General features: G+C 50.7%; 1 protein-coding gene across 5 annotated transcripts in view; it reads left to right on the top strand.

Moving 5' to 3' along the window:
• LOC140717085 (voltage-dependent L-type calcium channel subunit alpha-1S-like) overlaps positions 1-15,067 on the top strand; it is a 665,173-nt gene that overhangs the window by 626,027 nt on the left and 24,079 nt on the right. For all 5 annotated transcript variants that reach the window (XR_012096443.1, XM_073030268.1, XM_073030267.1 and 2 more), the window contains one exon: positions 1,967-2,199. Coding sequence is in view for 4 of the 5 variants with exons in the window: in XM_073030268.1 (XP_072886369.1) it covers positions 1,967-2,199 (233 nt within the window). In the remaining variant the exon portion in view is untranslated. The remainder of the gene's footprint in view (positions 1-1,966; positions 2,200-15,067) is intronic.

Raw genomic sequence — 15,067 nt, 5'->3', positions numbered from 1 at the left:
CTTATTCAGAAAGTCAGAAGGCATGGGATCCAGGGAAGTTTGGCCAGGTGGATTCAGAATTGGCTTGCCTGCAGAAAGCAGAGGGTTGTGGTGGAGGGAGTACATTCAGATTGGAGGGTTGTGACTAGTGGTGTCCCACAAGGATCTGTTCTGGGACCTCTGCTTTTCATGATTTTTATTAATGACCTGGATGTGGGGATAGAAGGGTGGGTTGGCAAGTTTGCAGATGACAGAAAGGTTGGTGGTGTTGTGGACAGTGTAGAGGATTGTCGAAGATTGCAGAGAGACATTGATAGGATGCAGAAGTGGGCTGAGAAGTGACAGATGGAGTTCAACCCGGAGAAGCGTGAGGTGGTACACTTTGGAAGGACAAACTCCAAGGCAGAGTATGAAGTAAATGGCAGGATACTTGGGAGTGTGGAGGAGCAGAGGGATCTGGGGGGACATGTCCAATGATCCCTGAAAGTTGTCTCACAGGTAGATAGGGTAGTTAAGAAAGCTTATGGAGTGTCAGCTTTCCTAAATCGAGGGATAGAGTTTAAGAGTCGCCAGGTAATGATGCAGCTCTTTAAGAGTCTAGTTAGGCCACACTTGGAGTACTGTGTCCAGTACTGGTCGCCTCACTATAGAAAGGATGTGGAAGCATTGGAAAGGGTACAGAGGAGATTTACCAGGATGCTGCCTGGTTTAGAGAGTATGGATTATAATCAGAGATTAAGGGAGCTAGGGCTTTACTTTCTGGAGAGAAGGAGGATGAGAGGAGACATGATAGAGGTATACAAGATATTAAGAGGAATAGATAGAGCGGACAGCCAGTGCCTCTTCCCCAGGGCACCACTGCTCAATACAAGAGGACACGGCTTTAAGGTAAGGGGAGGGAAGTTCAAGGGGGATATTGGAGGAAGGTTTTTTACTCAGAGAGTGATTGGTGCGTGGAATGCACTGCCTGAGTCAGTGGTGGAGGCAGACACACTAGTGAAATTTAAGAGACTACTAGACAGGTATATGGAGGAATTTAAGGTGGGGGGGGTTATATGGGAGGTAGGGTTTAAGGGTTGGCACAGCATTATGGGCCGAAGGGCCTGTACTGTGCCGTATTGGTTCTATGTTCTTTTAACTCAGGTGTTCAAGTCCCAGCAGCATTCTTGTAAAATTCTCTGTACTCTTTCAATGTTATTGATCTTTCCTGTAGGTAGATGACCATAATTGTACACAGTACTCCAAACAAGGCCTCGCTGACTTGATATTTTTCCGTCCTATCCATGAGCTGTTGATTTTTTAGGAATATATCTTTTTGATTTTATTATCTTTTTGATTGTGCTATATAGCTGGCAACTTTTTCATTTTGGTTAATAAGAATCGGGGCTATGATCAGGAGGTAACTAATACAGTGGCCACTGAATTTATGTCATGAAATTTGTTGCTTTGTGGCAGCAGTACGATGCAATACATAAATTTACTATAAATTACAACAAGAAATACACAAAATAATTAAGCAGAGCACAAATAGTGAGGCAGAGTTCATGGGTCCATGGACTGTTCGGAAATCTGATGCGGAGGTGAGAAGCTGTTCCTAAAATGTTCAGGCTCCTGTACCTCCTCCTCGTTGGTAGCAATGAGAAGAAGGCATGTCCTGGATGGTGGGGGTCCTTAACCATGGATGCCACCTTTTTGAAGCATGGCTTTTTGAAGGTGTCCTTGATTCTGGGGAGGCTCATACCCATGATGGAGCTGGTTCAGTTTACAACTCTCTGCAGCTTTTTCCAATTCTGTGCAGTGGCCCCTCCAAACCAGATGGTAAAGGAACCAGACAGAATGCTGTGGACATACCAAATCTCCTCAAACTCCTAATAAAAAATAGCCACCGGCATGCTTTCTTTGTAATCGCATCAATTTGTGAATTTAGTATGAAGCGTGTTCATTTGAAATTACTGGGATATTACAATTCGGTCTTTGTGTCTTCCAGAGATCAGGGGGGCTGTTTGGAGGCCAGGCTGATGGCTACCAGCTGGACAGAAACGGTTCCTATCAACAACAGATCACTAGCCAACGGCCACTGCAGTTCAGTAAATCTGAGGGCGGAGAGGAAGCGGACAGTCCACACAGCCGACTCACTGACCTGCCATTTAACACCATTGAATTCTTCCCATCGACAGAGAACAAGAACATGAATAACTCAAACCCTAAAGGCCGCAGCAGGTAACTGTGATGTGTAACACAGGCCACAGTCGATGGTAGGGATGTGGACACTGTGTAACACAGGCCACAGTCGATGGAAGGGATGTGGGGTACTGTGTAACACAGGCCACAGTCGATGGAAGGGATGTGGGGTACTGTGTAACACAGGCCACAGTCGATGGTAGGTATGTGGGGCACTGTGTAACACAGGCCACAGTCGATGGTAGGGATGTGAGACACTGTGATACACAGGCCACAGTCAATGGTAGTGATGTGGGACACTGTGTAACACAGGCCACAGTCAATGGTAGGGATGTGAGACACTGTGTAACACAGGCCACAGTCAATGGTAGTGATGTGAGACACTGTGTAACACAGGCCACAGTCGATGGTAGGGATGTGAGACACTGTGTAACACAGGCCACAGTCAATGGTAGTGATGTGAGACACTGTGTAACACAGGCCACAGTCGATGGTAGGGATGTGGGACACTGTGTAACACAGGCCACAGTCGATGGAGGGATGTGGGACACTGTGTAGCACAGGCCACAGTCGATGGTAGGTATGTGGGACACTGTGTAACACAGGCCACAGTCGATGGTAGTGATGTGGGACACTGTGTAGCACAGGCCACGGTCGATGGTAGTGATGTGGGACACTGTGTAGCACAGGCCACGGTCGATGGAAGGGATGTGAGACACTATGTAACATAGGCCACAGTCGATGGTAGTGATGTGAGACACTGTGTAACACAGGCCACAGTCGATGGTAGTGATGTGAGACACTGTGTAACACAGGCCACAGTCGATGGTAGGGATGTGGGACACTGTAACACAGGCCACAGTCAATGGTAGTGATGTGAGACACTGTGTAACACAGGCCACAGTCGATGGTAGTGATGTGGGACACTGTAACACAGGCCACAGTCAATGGTAGTGATGTGAGACACTGTGTAACACAGGCCACAGTCGATAGTAGTGATGTGAGACACTGTGTAACACAGGCCACAGTCGATGGTAGTGATGTGAGACACTGTGTAACACAGGCCACAGTCGATGGTAGGGATGTGGGACACTGTAACACAGGCCACAGTCAATGGTAGTGATGTGAGACACTGTGTAACACAGGCCACAGTCGATGGTAGTGATGTGAGACACTGTGTAACACAGGCCACAGTCGATGGTAGGGATGTGGGACACTGTAACACAGGCCACAGTCGATGGTAGTGATGTGAGACACTGTGTAACATAGGCCACAGTCAATGGTAGTGATGTGAGACACTGTGTAACACAGGCCACAGTCGATGGTAGTGATGTGAGACACTGTGTAACATAGGCCACAGTCGATGGTAGTGATGTGAGACACTGTGTAACACAGGCCACAGTCGATGGTAGTGATGTGAGACACTGTGTAACACAGGCCACAGTCGATGGTAGGTATGTGGGACACTGTGTAACACAGGCCACAGTCGATGGTAGTGATGTGGGACACTGTGTAGCACAGGCCACGGTCGATGGTAGGGATGTGGGACACTGTGTAGCACAGGCCACGGTCGATGGAAGGGATGTGAGACACTATGTAACATAGGCCACAGTCGATGGTAGTGATGTGAGACACTGTGAAACACAGGCCACAGTCGATGGTAGTGATGTGAGACACTGTGTAACACAGGCCACAGTCGATGGTAGGGATGTGGGACACTGTAACACAGGCCACAGTCAATGGTAGTGATGTGAGACACTGTGTAACACAGGCCACAGTCGATGGTAGTGATGTGGGACACTGTAACACAGGCCACAGTCAATGGTAGTGATGTGAGACACTGTGTAACACAGGCCACAGTCGATAGTAGTGATGTGAGACACTGTGTAACACAGGCCACAGTCGATGGTAGTGATGTGAGACACTGTGTAACACAGGCCACAGTCGATGGTAGGGATGTGGGACACTGTAACACAGGCCACAGTCAATGGTAGTGATGTGAGACACTGTGTAACACAGGCCACAGTCGATGGTAGTGATGTGAGACACTGTGTAACACTGGCCACAGTCGATGGTAGGGATGTGGGACACTGTAACACAGGCCACAGTCGATGGTAGTGATGTGAGACACTGTGTAACATAGGCCACAGTCAATGGTAGTGATGTGAGACACTGTGTAACACAGGCCACAGTCGATGGTAGTGATGTGAGACACTGTGTAACATAGGCCACAGTCGATGGTAGTGATGTGAGACACTGTGTAACACAGGCCACAGTCGATGGTAGTGATGTGAGACACTGTGTAACACAGGCCACAGTCGATGGTAAGGATGTGGGACACTGTAACACAGGCCACAGTCAATGGTAGGTATGTGGGACACTGTGTAACACAGGCCACAGTCGATGGTAGTGATGTGAGATACTGTGTAACACAGGCCACAGTCCATGGTAGGGATGTGGGACACTGTAACACAGGCCAGTCCATGGAAGGTATGTGGGACACTGTGTAACACAGGCCGCAGTCGATGGTAGTGATGTGGGACACTGTGTAACACAGGCCACAGTCGATGGTAGTGATGTGGGACACTGTGTAACACAGGCCACGGTCGATGATAGGGATGTGAGACACTGTAACACAGGCCACGGTCGATGGAAGGGATGTGAGACACTGTGTAACACAGGCCACGGTCGATGGTAGGGATGTGGGACACTGTGTAACACAGGCCACAGTCGATGGTAGTGATGTGAGACACTGTGTAACACAGGCCACAGTCAATGGTAGTGATGTAAGACACTGTTTAACACAGGCCACAGTCGATGGTAGGGATGTGGGACACTGTAACACAGGCCACAGTCGATGGTAGGTATGTGGGACACTGTGTAACACAGGCCACAGTCGATGGTAGTGATGTGAGACACTGTGTAACACAGGCCACAGTCGATGGTAGTGATGTGAGACACTGTGTAACACAGGCCGCGGTCGATGGTAGGGATGTGAGACACTGTAACACAGGCCACGGTCGATGGAGGGGATGTGAGACACTGTGTAACACAGGCCACGGTCGATGGTAGTGATGTGAGACACTGTGTAACACAGGCCGCGGTCGATGGTAGGGATGTGAGACACTGTAACACAGGCCACGGTCGATGGAGGGGATGTGAGACACTGTGTAACACAGGCCACGGTCGATGGTAGGGATGTGGGACACTGTGTAACACAGGCCACAGTCGATGGTAGGGATGTGGGACACTGTAACACAGGCCACAGTCAATGGTAGTGATGTGAGACACTGTGTAACACAGGCCACAGTCGATGGTAGTGATGTGGGACACTGTAACACAGGCCACAGTCAATGGTAGTGATGTGAGACACTGTGTAACACAGGCCACAGTCGATAGTAGTGATGTGAGACACTGTGTAACACAGGCCACAGTCGATGGTAGTGATGTGAGACACTGTGTAACACAGGCCACAGTCGATGGTAGGGATGTGGGACACTGTGTAACACAGGCCACAGTCGATGGTAAGGATGTGGGACACTGTAACACAGGCCACAGTCGATGGTAGTGATGTGAGACACTGTGTAACACAGGCCACAGTCGATGGTAAGGATGTGGGACACTGTAACACAGGCCACAGTCAATGGTAGGTATGTGGGACACTGTGTAACACAGGCCACAGTCGATGGTAGTGATGTGAGATACTGTGTAACACAGGCCACAGTCCATGGTAGGGATGTGGGACACTGTAACACAGGCCAGTCCATGGAAGGTATGTGGGACACTGTGTAACACAGGCCGCAGTCGATGGTAGTGATGTGGGACACTGTGTAACAAAGGCCACGGTCGATGATAGGGATGTGAGACACTGTAACACAGGCCACGGTCGATGGAAGGGATGTGAGACACTGTGTAACACAGGCCACGGTCGATGGTAGGGATGTGGGACACTGTGTAACACAGGCCACAGTCGATGGTAGTGATGTGAGACACTGTGTAACACAGGCCACAGTCAATGGTAGTGATGTAAGACACTGTTTAACACAGGCCACAGTCGATGGTAGGGATGTGGGACACTGTAACACAGGCCACAGTCGATGGTAGGTATGTGGGACACTGTGTAACACAGGCCACAGTCGATGGTAGTGATGTGAGACACTGTGTAACACAGGCCACAGTCGATGGTAGTGATGTGAGACACTGTGTAACACAGGCCGCGGTCGATGGTAGGGATGTGAGACACTGTAACACAGGCCACGGTCGATGGAGGGGATGTGAGACACTGTGTAACACAGGCCACGGTCGATGGTAGTGATGTGAGACACTGTGTAACACAGGCCGCGGTCGATGGTAGGGATGTGAGACACTGTAACACAGGCCACGGTCGATGGAGGGGATGTGAGACACTGTGTAACACAGGCCACGGTCGATGGTAGGGATGTGGGACACTGTGTAACACAGGCCACAGTCGATGGTAGGGATGTGGGACACTGTAACACAGGCCACAGTCAATGGTAGTGATGTGAGACACTGTGTAACACAGGCCACAGTCGATGGTAGTGATGTGGGACACTGTAACACAGGCCACAGTCAATGGTAGTGATGTGAGACACTGTGTAACACAGGCCACAGTCGATAGTAGTGATGTGAGACACTGTGTAACACAGGCCACAGTCGATGGTAGTGATGTGAGACACTGTGTAACACAGGCCACAGTCGATGGTAGGGATGTGGGACACTGTAACACAGGCCACAGTCAATGGTAGTGATGTGAGACACTGTGTAACACAGGCCACAGTCGATGGTAGTGATGTGAGACACTGTGTAACACAGGCCACAGTCGATGGTAGGGATGTGGGACACTGTAACACAGGCCACAGTCGATGGTAGTGATGTGAGACACTGTGTAACATAGGCCACAGTCGATGGTAGTGATGTGAGACACTGTGTAACACAGGCCACAGTCGATGGTAGTGATGTGAGACACTGTGTAACATAGGCCACAGTCGATGGTAGTGATGTGAGACACTGTGTAACACAGGCCACAGTCGATGGTAGTGATGTGAGACACTGTGTAACACAGGCCACAGTCGATGGTAAGGATGTGGGACACTGTAACACAGGCCACAGTCAATGGTAGGTATGTGGGACACTGTGTAACACAGGCCACAGTCGATGGTAGTGATGTGGGACACTGTGTAGCACAGGCCACGGTCGATGGTAGGGATGTGGGACACTGTGTAGCACAGGCCACGGTCGATGGAAGGGATGTGAGACACTATGTAACATAGGCCACAGTCGATGGTAGTGATGTGAGACACTGTGTAACACAGGCCACAGTCGATGGTAGTGATGTGAGACACTGTGTAACACAGGCCACAGTCGATGGTAGGGATGTGGGACACTGTAACACAGGCCACAGTCAATGGTAGTGATGTGAGACACTGTGTAACACAGGCCACAGTCGATGGTAGTGATGTGGGACACTGTAACACAGGCCACAGTCAATGGTAGTGATGTGAGACACTGTGTAACACAGGCCACAGTCGATAGTAGTGATGTGAGACACTGTGTAACACAGGCCACAGTCGATGGTAGTGATGTGAGACACTGTGTAACACAGGCCACAGTCGATGGTAGGGATGTGGGACACTGTAACACAGGCCACAGTCAATGGTAGTGATGTGAGACACTGTGTAACACAGGCCACAGTCGATGGTAGTGATGTGAGACACTGTGTAACACAGGCCACAGTCGATGGTAGGGATGTGGGACACTGTAACACAGGCCACAGTCGATGGTAGTGATGTGAGACACTGTGTAACATAGGCCACAGTCAATGGTAGTGATGTGAGACACTGTGTAACACAGGCCACAGTCGATGGTAGTGATGTGAGACACTGTGTAACATAGGCCACAGTCGATGGTAGTGATGTGAGACACTGTGTAACACAGGCCACAGTCGATGGTAGTGATGTGAGACACTGTGTAACACAGGCCACAGTCGATGGTAAGGATGTGGGACACTGTAACACAGGCCACAGTCGATGGTAGGTATGTGGGACACTGTGTAACACAGGCCACAGTCCATGGTAGGGATGTGGGACACTGTAACACAGGCCACAGTCCATGGAAGGTATGTGGGACACTGTGTAACACAGGCCGCAGTCGATGGTAGTGATGTGGGACACTGTGTAACACAGGCCACAGTCGATGGTAGTGATGTGGGACACTGTGTAACACAGGCCACGGTCGATGATAGGGATGTGAGACACTGTAACACAGGCCACGGTCGATGGAAGGGATGTGAGACACTGTGTAACACAGGCCACGGTCGATGGTAGGGATGTGGGACACTGTGTAACACAGGCCACAGTCGATGGTAGTGATGTGAGACACTGTGTAACACAGGCCACAGTCAATGGTAGTGATGTAAGACACTGTTTAACACAGGCCACAGTCGATGGTAGGGATGTGGGACACTGTAACACAGGCCACAGTCGATGGTAGGTATGTGGGACACTGTGTAACACAGGCCACAGTCGATGGTAGTGATGTGAGACACTGTGTAACACAGGCCACAGTCGATGGTAGTGATGTGAGACACTGTGTAACACAGGCCGCGGTCGATGGTAGGGATGTGAGACACTGTAACACAGGCCACGGTCGATGGAGGGGATGTGAGACACTGTAACACAGGCCACGGTCGATGGAGGGGATGTGAGACACTGTGTAACACAGGCCACGGTCGATGGTAGGGATGTGGGACACTGTGTAACACAGGCCACAGTCGATGGTAGGGATGTGGGACACTGTGTAACACAGGCCACAGTCGATGGTAGGGATGTGGGCCACTGTGTAGCACAGGCCACGGTCGATGGTAGGTATGTGGGACACTGTGTAGCACAGGCCACAATCGATGGTAGGTTTGTGGGACACTGTGTAGCACAGGCCACAATCGATGGTAGGGATGTGGGACACTATGTAACATAGGCCACAGTCGATGGTAGGAATGTGAGACACTGTGTAACACAGGCCACAGTCGATGGTAGGGATGTGGGACACTGTAACACAGGCCACAGTCAATGGTAGGGATGTGGGACACTATGTAACATAGGCCACAGTCGATGGTAGGAATGTGAGACACTGTGTAACACAGGCCACAGTCGATGGTAGGGATGTGGGACACTGTGTAGCACAGGCCACAATCGATGGTAGGGATGTGGGACACTGTGTAGCTGATGCACCATCAATAGCTCACTCTGAGACGTAAAAGCGAGGTATCGACTTTTATTGACTGGAAGAAGGAACAAGCAGTGAGTGACCACCATACTACATCCTAGAGACTGAGAGGCCGGGCTCAGACCTCCATCACCTTTATACAGGGGTCTGTGGGAGGAGCCACAGGAGCAGTCATCAGGCGGCGTGTCCAGACAGGTATATGTAGTTCAGCACAGTAGCACAGGCCACAATCGATGGTAGGGATGTGGGACACTGTGTAGCACAGGCCACGGTCAATGGAAGGGATCTGAGACACTTTGTAACATAGGCCACAGTCGATGGTAGTGATGTGAGACACTGTGTAACACAAGCCACAGTCGATGGTAGTGATGTGAGACACTGTGTAACACAGGCCACAGTCGATGGTAAGGATGTGGGACACTGTAACACAGGCCACAGTCAATGGTAGGTATGTGGGACACTGTGTAACACAGGCCACAGTCGATGGTAGTGATGTGGGACACTGTGTAGCACAGGCCACGGTCGATGGTAGGGATGTGGGACACTGTGTAGCACAGGCCACGGTCGATGGAAGGGATGTGAGACACTATGTAACATAGGCCACAGTCGATGGTAGTGATGTGAGACACTGTGTAACACAGGCCACAGTCGATGGTAGTGATGTGAGACACTGTGTAACACAGGCCACAGTCGATGGTAGGGATGTGGGACACTGTAACACAGGCCACAGTCAATGGTAGTGATGTGAGACACTGTGTAACACAGGCCACAGTCGATGGTAGTGATGTGGGACACTGTAACACAGGCCACAGTCAATGGTAGTGATGTGAGACACTGTGTAACACAGGCCACAGTCGATAGTAGTGATGTGAGACACTGTGTAACACAGGCCACAGTCGATGGTAGTGATGTGAGACACTGTGTAACACAGGCCACAGTCGATGGTAGGGATGTGGGACACTGTAACACAGGCCACAGTCAATGGTAGTGATGTGAGACACTGTGTAACACAGGCCACAGTCGATGGTAGTGATGTGAGACACTGTGTAACACAGGCCACAGTCGATGGTAGGGATGTGGGACACTGTAACACAGGCCACAGTCGATGGTAGTGATGTGAGACACTGTGTAACATAGGCCACAGTCAATGGTAGTGATGTGAGACACTGTGTAACACAGGCCACAGTCGATGGTAGTGATGTGAGACACTGTGTAACACAGGCCACAGTCGATGGTAGTGATGTGAGACACTGTGTAACACAGGCCACAGTCGATGGTAAGGATGTGGGACACTGTAACACAGGCCACAGTCGATGGTAGTGATGTGAGACACTGTGTAACACAGGCCACAGTCGATGGTAAGGATGTGGGACACTGTAATACAGGCCACAGTCAATGGTAGGTATGTGGGACACTGTGTAACACAGGCCACAGTCGATGGTAGTGATGTGAGATACTGTGTAACACAGGCCACAGTCCATGGTAGGGATGTGGGACACTGTAACACAGGCCAGTCCATGGAAGGTATGTGGGACACTGTGTAACACAGGCCGCAGTCGATGGTAGTGATGTGGGACACTGTGTAACACAGGCCACGGTCGATGATAGGGATGTGAGACACTGTAACACAGGCCACGGTCGATGGAAGGGATGTGAGACACTGTGTAACACAGGCCACGGTCGATGGTAGGGATGTGGGACACTGTGTAACACAGGCCACAGTCGATGGTAGTGATGTGAGACACTGTGTAACACAGGCCACAGTCAATGGTAGTGATGTAAGACACTGTTTAACACAGGCCACAGTCGATGGTAGGGATGTGGGACACTGTAACACAGGCCACAGTCGATGGTAGGTATGTGGGACACTGTGTAACACAGGCCACAGTCGATGGTAGTGATGTGAGACACTGTGTAACACAGGCCACAGTCGATGGTAGTGATGTGAGACACTGTGTAACACAGGCCGCGGTCGATGGTAGGGATGTGAGACACTGTAACACAGGCCACGGTCGATGGAGGGGATGTGAGACACTGTGTAACACAGGCCACGGTCGATGGTAGTGATGTGAGACACTGTGTAACACAGGCCGCGGTCGATGGTAGGGATGTGAGACACTGTAACACAGGCCACGGTCGATGGAGGGGATGTGAGACACTGTGTAACACAGGCCACGGTCGATGGTAGGGATGTGGGACACTGTGTAACACAGGCCACAGTCGATGGTAGGGATGTGGGACACTGTAACACAGGCCACAGTCAATGGTAGTGATGTGAGACACTGTGTAACACAGGCCACAGTCGATGGTAGTGATGTGGGACACTGTAACACAGGCCACAGTCAATGGTAGTGATGTGAGACACTGTGTAACACAGGCCACAGTCGATAGTAGTGATGTGAGACACTGTGTAACACAGGCCACAGTCGATGGTAGTGATGTGAGACACTGTGTAACACAGGCCACAGTCGATGGTAGGGATGTGGGACACTGTAACACAGGCCACAGTCAATGGTAGTGATGTGAGACACTGTGTAACACAGGCCACAGTCGATGGTAGTGATGTGAGACACTGTGTAACACAGGCCACAGTCGATGGTAGGGATGTGGGACACTGTAACACAGGCCACAGTCGATGGTAGTGATGTGAGACACTGTGTAACATAGGCCACAGTCAATGGTAGTGATGTGAGACACTGTGTAACACAGGCCACAGTCGATGGTAGTGATGTGAGACACTGTGTAACATAGGCCACAGTCGATGGTAGTGATGTGAGACACTGTGTAACACAGGCCACAGTCGATGGTAGTGATGTGAGACACTGTGTAACACAGGCCACAGTCGATGGTAAGGATGTGGGACACTGTAACACAGGCCACAGTCAATGGTAGGTATGTGGGACACTGTGTAACACAGGCCACAGTCGATGGTAGTGATGTGGGACACTGTGTAGCACAGGCCACGGTCGATGGTATGGATGTGGGACACTGTGTAGCACAGGCCAGGGTCGATGGAAGGGATGTGAGACACTATGTAACATAGGCCACAGTCGATGGTAGTGATGTGAGACACTGTGTAACACAGGCCACAGTCGATGGTAGTGATGTGAGACACTGTGTAACACAGGCCACAGTCGATGGTAGGGATGTGGGACACTGTAACACAGGCCACAGTCAATGGTAGTGATGTGAGACACTGTGTAACACAGGCCACAGTCGATGGTAGTGATGTGGGACACTGTAACACAGGCCACAGTCAATGGTAGTGATGTGAGACACTGAGTAACACAGGCCACAGTCGATAGTAGTGATGTGAGACACTGTGTAACACAGGCCACAGTCGATGGTAGTGATGTGAGACACTGTGTAACACAGGCCACAGTCGATGGTAGGGATGTGGGACACTGTAACACAGGCCACAGTCAATGGTAGTGATGTGAGACACTGTGTAATACAGGCCACAGTCGATGGTAGTGATGTGAGACACTGTGTAACACAGGCCACAGTCGATGGTAGGGATGTGGGACACTGTAACACAGGCCACAGTCGATGGTAGTGATGTGAGACACTGTGTAACATAGGCCACAGTCAATGGTAGTGATGTGAGACACTGTGTAACACAGGCCACAGTCGATGGTAAGGATGTGGGACACTGTAACACAGGCCACAGTCGATGGTAGTGATGTGAGACACTGTGTAACACAGGCCACAGTCGATGGTAAGGATGTGGGACACTGTAATACAGGCCACAGTCAATGGTAGGTATGTGGGACACTGTGTAACACAGGCCACAGTCGATGGTAGTGATGTGAGATACTGTGTAACACAGGCCACAGTCCATGGTAGGGATGTGGGACACTGTAACACAGGCCAGTCCATGGAAGGTATGTGGGACACTGTGTAACACAGGCCGCAGTCGATGGTAGTGATGTGGGACACTGTGTAACACAGGCCACGGTCGATGATAGGGATGTGAGACACTGTAACACAGGCCACGGTCGATGGAAGGGATGTGAGACACTGTGTAACACAGGCCACGGTCGATGGTAGGGATGTGGGACACTGTGTAACACAGGCCACAGTCGATGGTAGTGATGTGAGACACTGTGTAACACAGGCCACAGTCAATGGTAGTGATGTAAGACACTGTTTAACACAGGCCACAGTCGATGGTAGGGATGTGGGACACTGTAACACAGGCCACAGTCGATGGTAGGTATGTGGGACACTGTGTAACACAGGCCACAGTCGATGGTAGTGATGTGAGACACTGTGTAACACAGGCCACAGTCGATGGTAGTGATGTGAGACACTGTGTAACACAGGCCGCGGTCGATGGTAGGGATGTGAGACACTGTAACACAGGCCACGGTCGATGGAGGGGATGTGAGACACTGTGTAACACAGGCCACGGTCGATGGTAGTGATGTGAGACACTGTGTAACACAGGCCGCGGTCGATGGTAGGGATGTGAGACACTGTAACACAGGCCACGGTCGATGGAGGGGATGTGAGACACTGTGTAACACAGGCCACGGTCGATGGTAGGGATGTGGGACACTGTGTAACACAGGCCACAGTCGATGGTAGGGATGTGGGACACTGTAACACAGGCCACAGTCAATGGTAGTGATGTGAGACACTGTGTAACACAGGCCACAGTCGATGGTAGTGATGTGGGACACTGTAACACAGGCCACAGTCAATGGTAGTGATGTGAGACACTGTGTAACACAGGCCACAGTCGATAGTAGTGATGTGAGACACTGTGTAACACAGGCCACAGTCGATGGTAGTGATGTGAGACACTGTGTAACACAGGCCACAGTCGATGGTAGGGATGTGGGACACTGTAACACAGGCCACAGTCAATGGTAGTGATGTGAGACACTGTGTAACACAGGCCACAGTCGATGGTAGTGATGTGAGACACTGTGTAACACAGGCCACAGTCGATGGTAGGGATGTGGGACACTGTAACACAGGCCACAGTCGATGGTAGTGATGTGAGACACTGTGTAACATAGGCCACAGTCAATGGTAGTGATGTGAGACACTGTGTAACACAGGCCACAGTCGATGGTAGTGATGTGAGACACTGTGTAACATAGGCCACAGTCGATGGTAGTGATGTGAGACACTGTGTAACACAGGCCACAGTCGATGGTAGTGATGTGAGACACTGTGTAACACAGGCCACAGTCGATGGTAAGGATGTGGGACACTGTAACACAGGCCACAGTCAATGGTAGGTATGTGGGACACTGTGTAACACAGGCCACAGTCGATGGTAGTGATGTGGGACACTGTGTAGCACAGGCCACGGTCGATGGTATGGATGTGGGACACTGTGTAGCACAGGCCAGGGTCGATGGAAGGGATGTGAGACACTATGTAACATAGGCCACAGTCGATGGTAGTGATGTGAGACACTGTGTAACACAGGCCACAGTCGATGGTAGTGATGTGAGACACTGTGTAACACAGGCCACAGTCGATGGTAGGGATGTGGGACACTGTAACACAGGCCACAGTCAATGGTAGTGATGTGAGACACTGTGTAACACAGGCCACAGTCGATGGTAGTGATGTGGGACACTGTAACACAGGCCACAGTCAATGGTAGTGATGTGAGACACTGAGTAACACAGGCCACAGTCGATAG

The sequence above is a fragment of the Hemitrygon akajei genome, chromosome 27, assembly GCF_048418815.1.
Source record: "Hemitrygon akajei chromosome 27, sHemAka1.3, whole genome shotgun sequence".
NCBI classification, from domain to species: domain Eukaryota; kingdom Metazoa; phylum Chordata; class Chondrichthyes; order Myliobatiformes; family Dasyatidae; genus Hemitrygon; species Hemitrygon akajei.
This window is presented reverse-complemented; position numbering and strand designations above follow the sequence as displayed.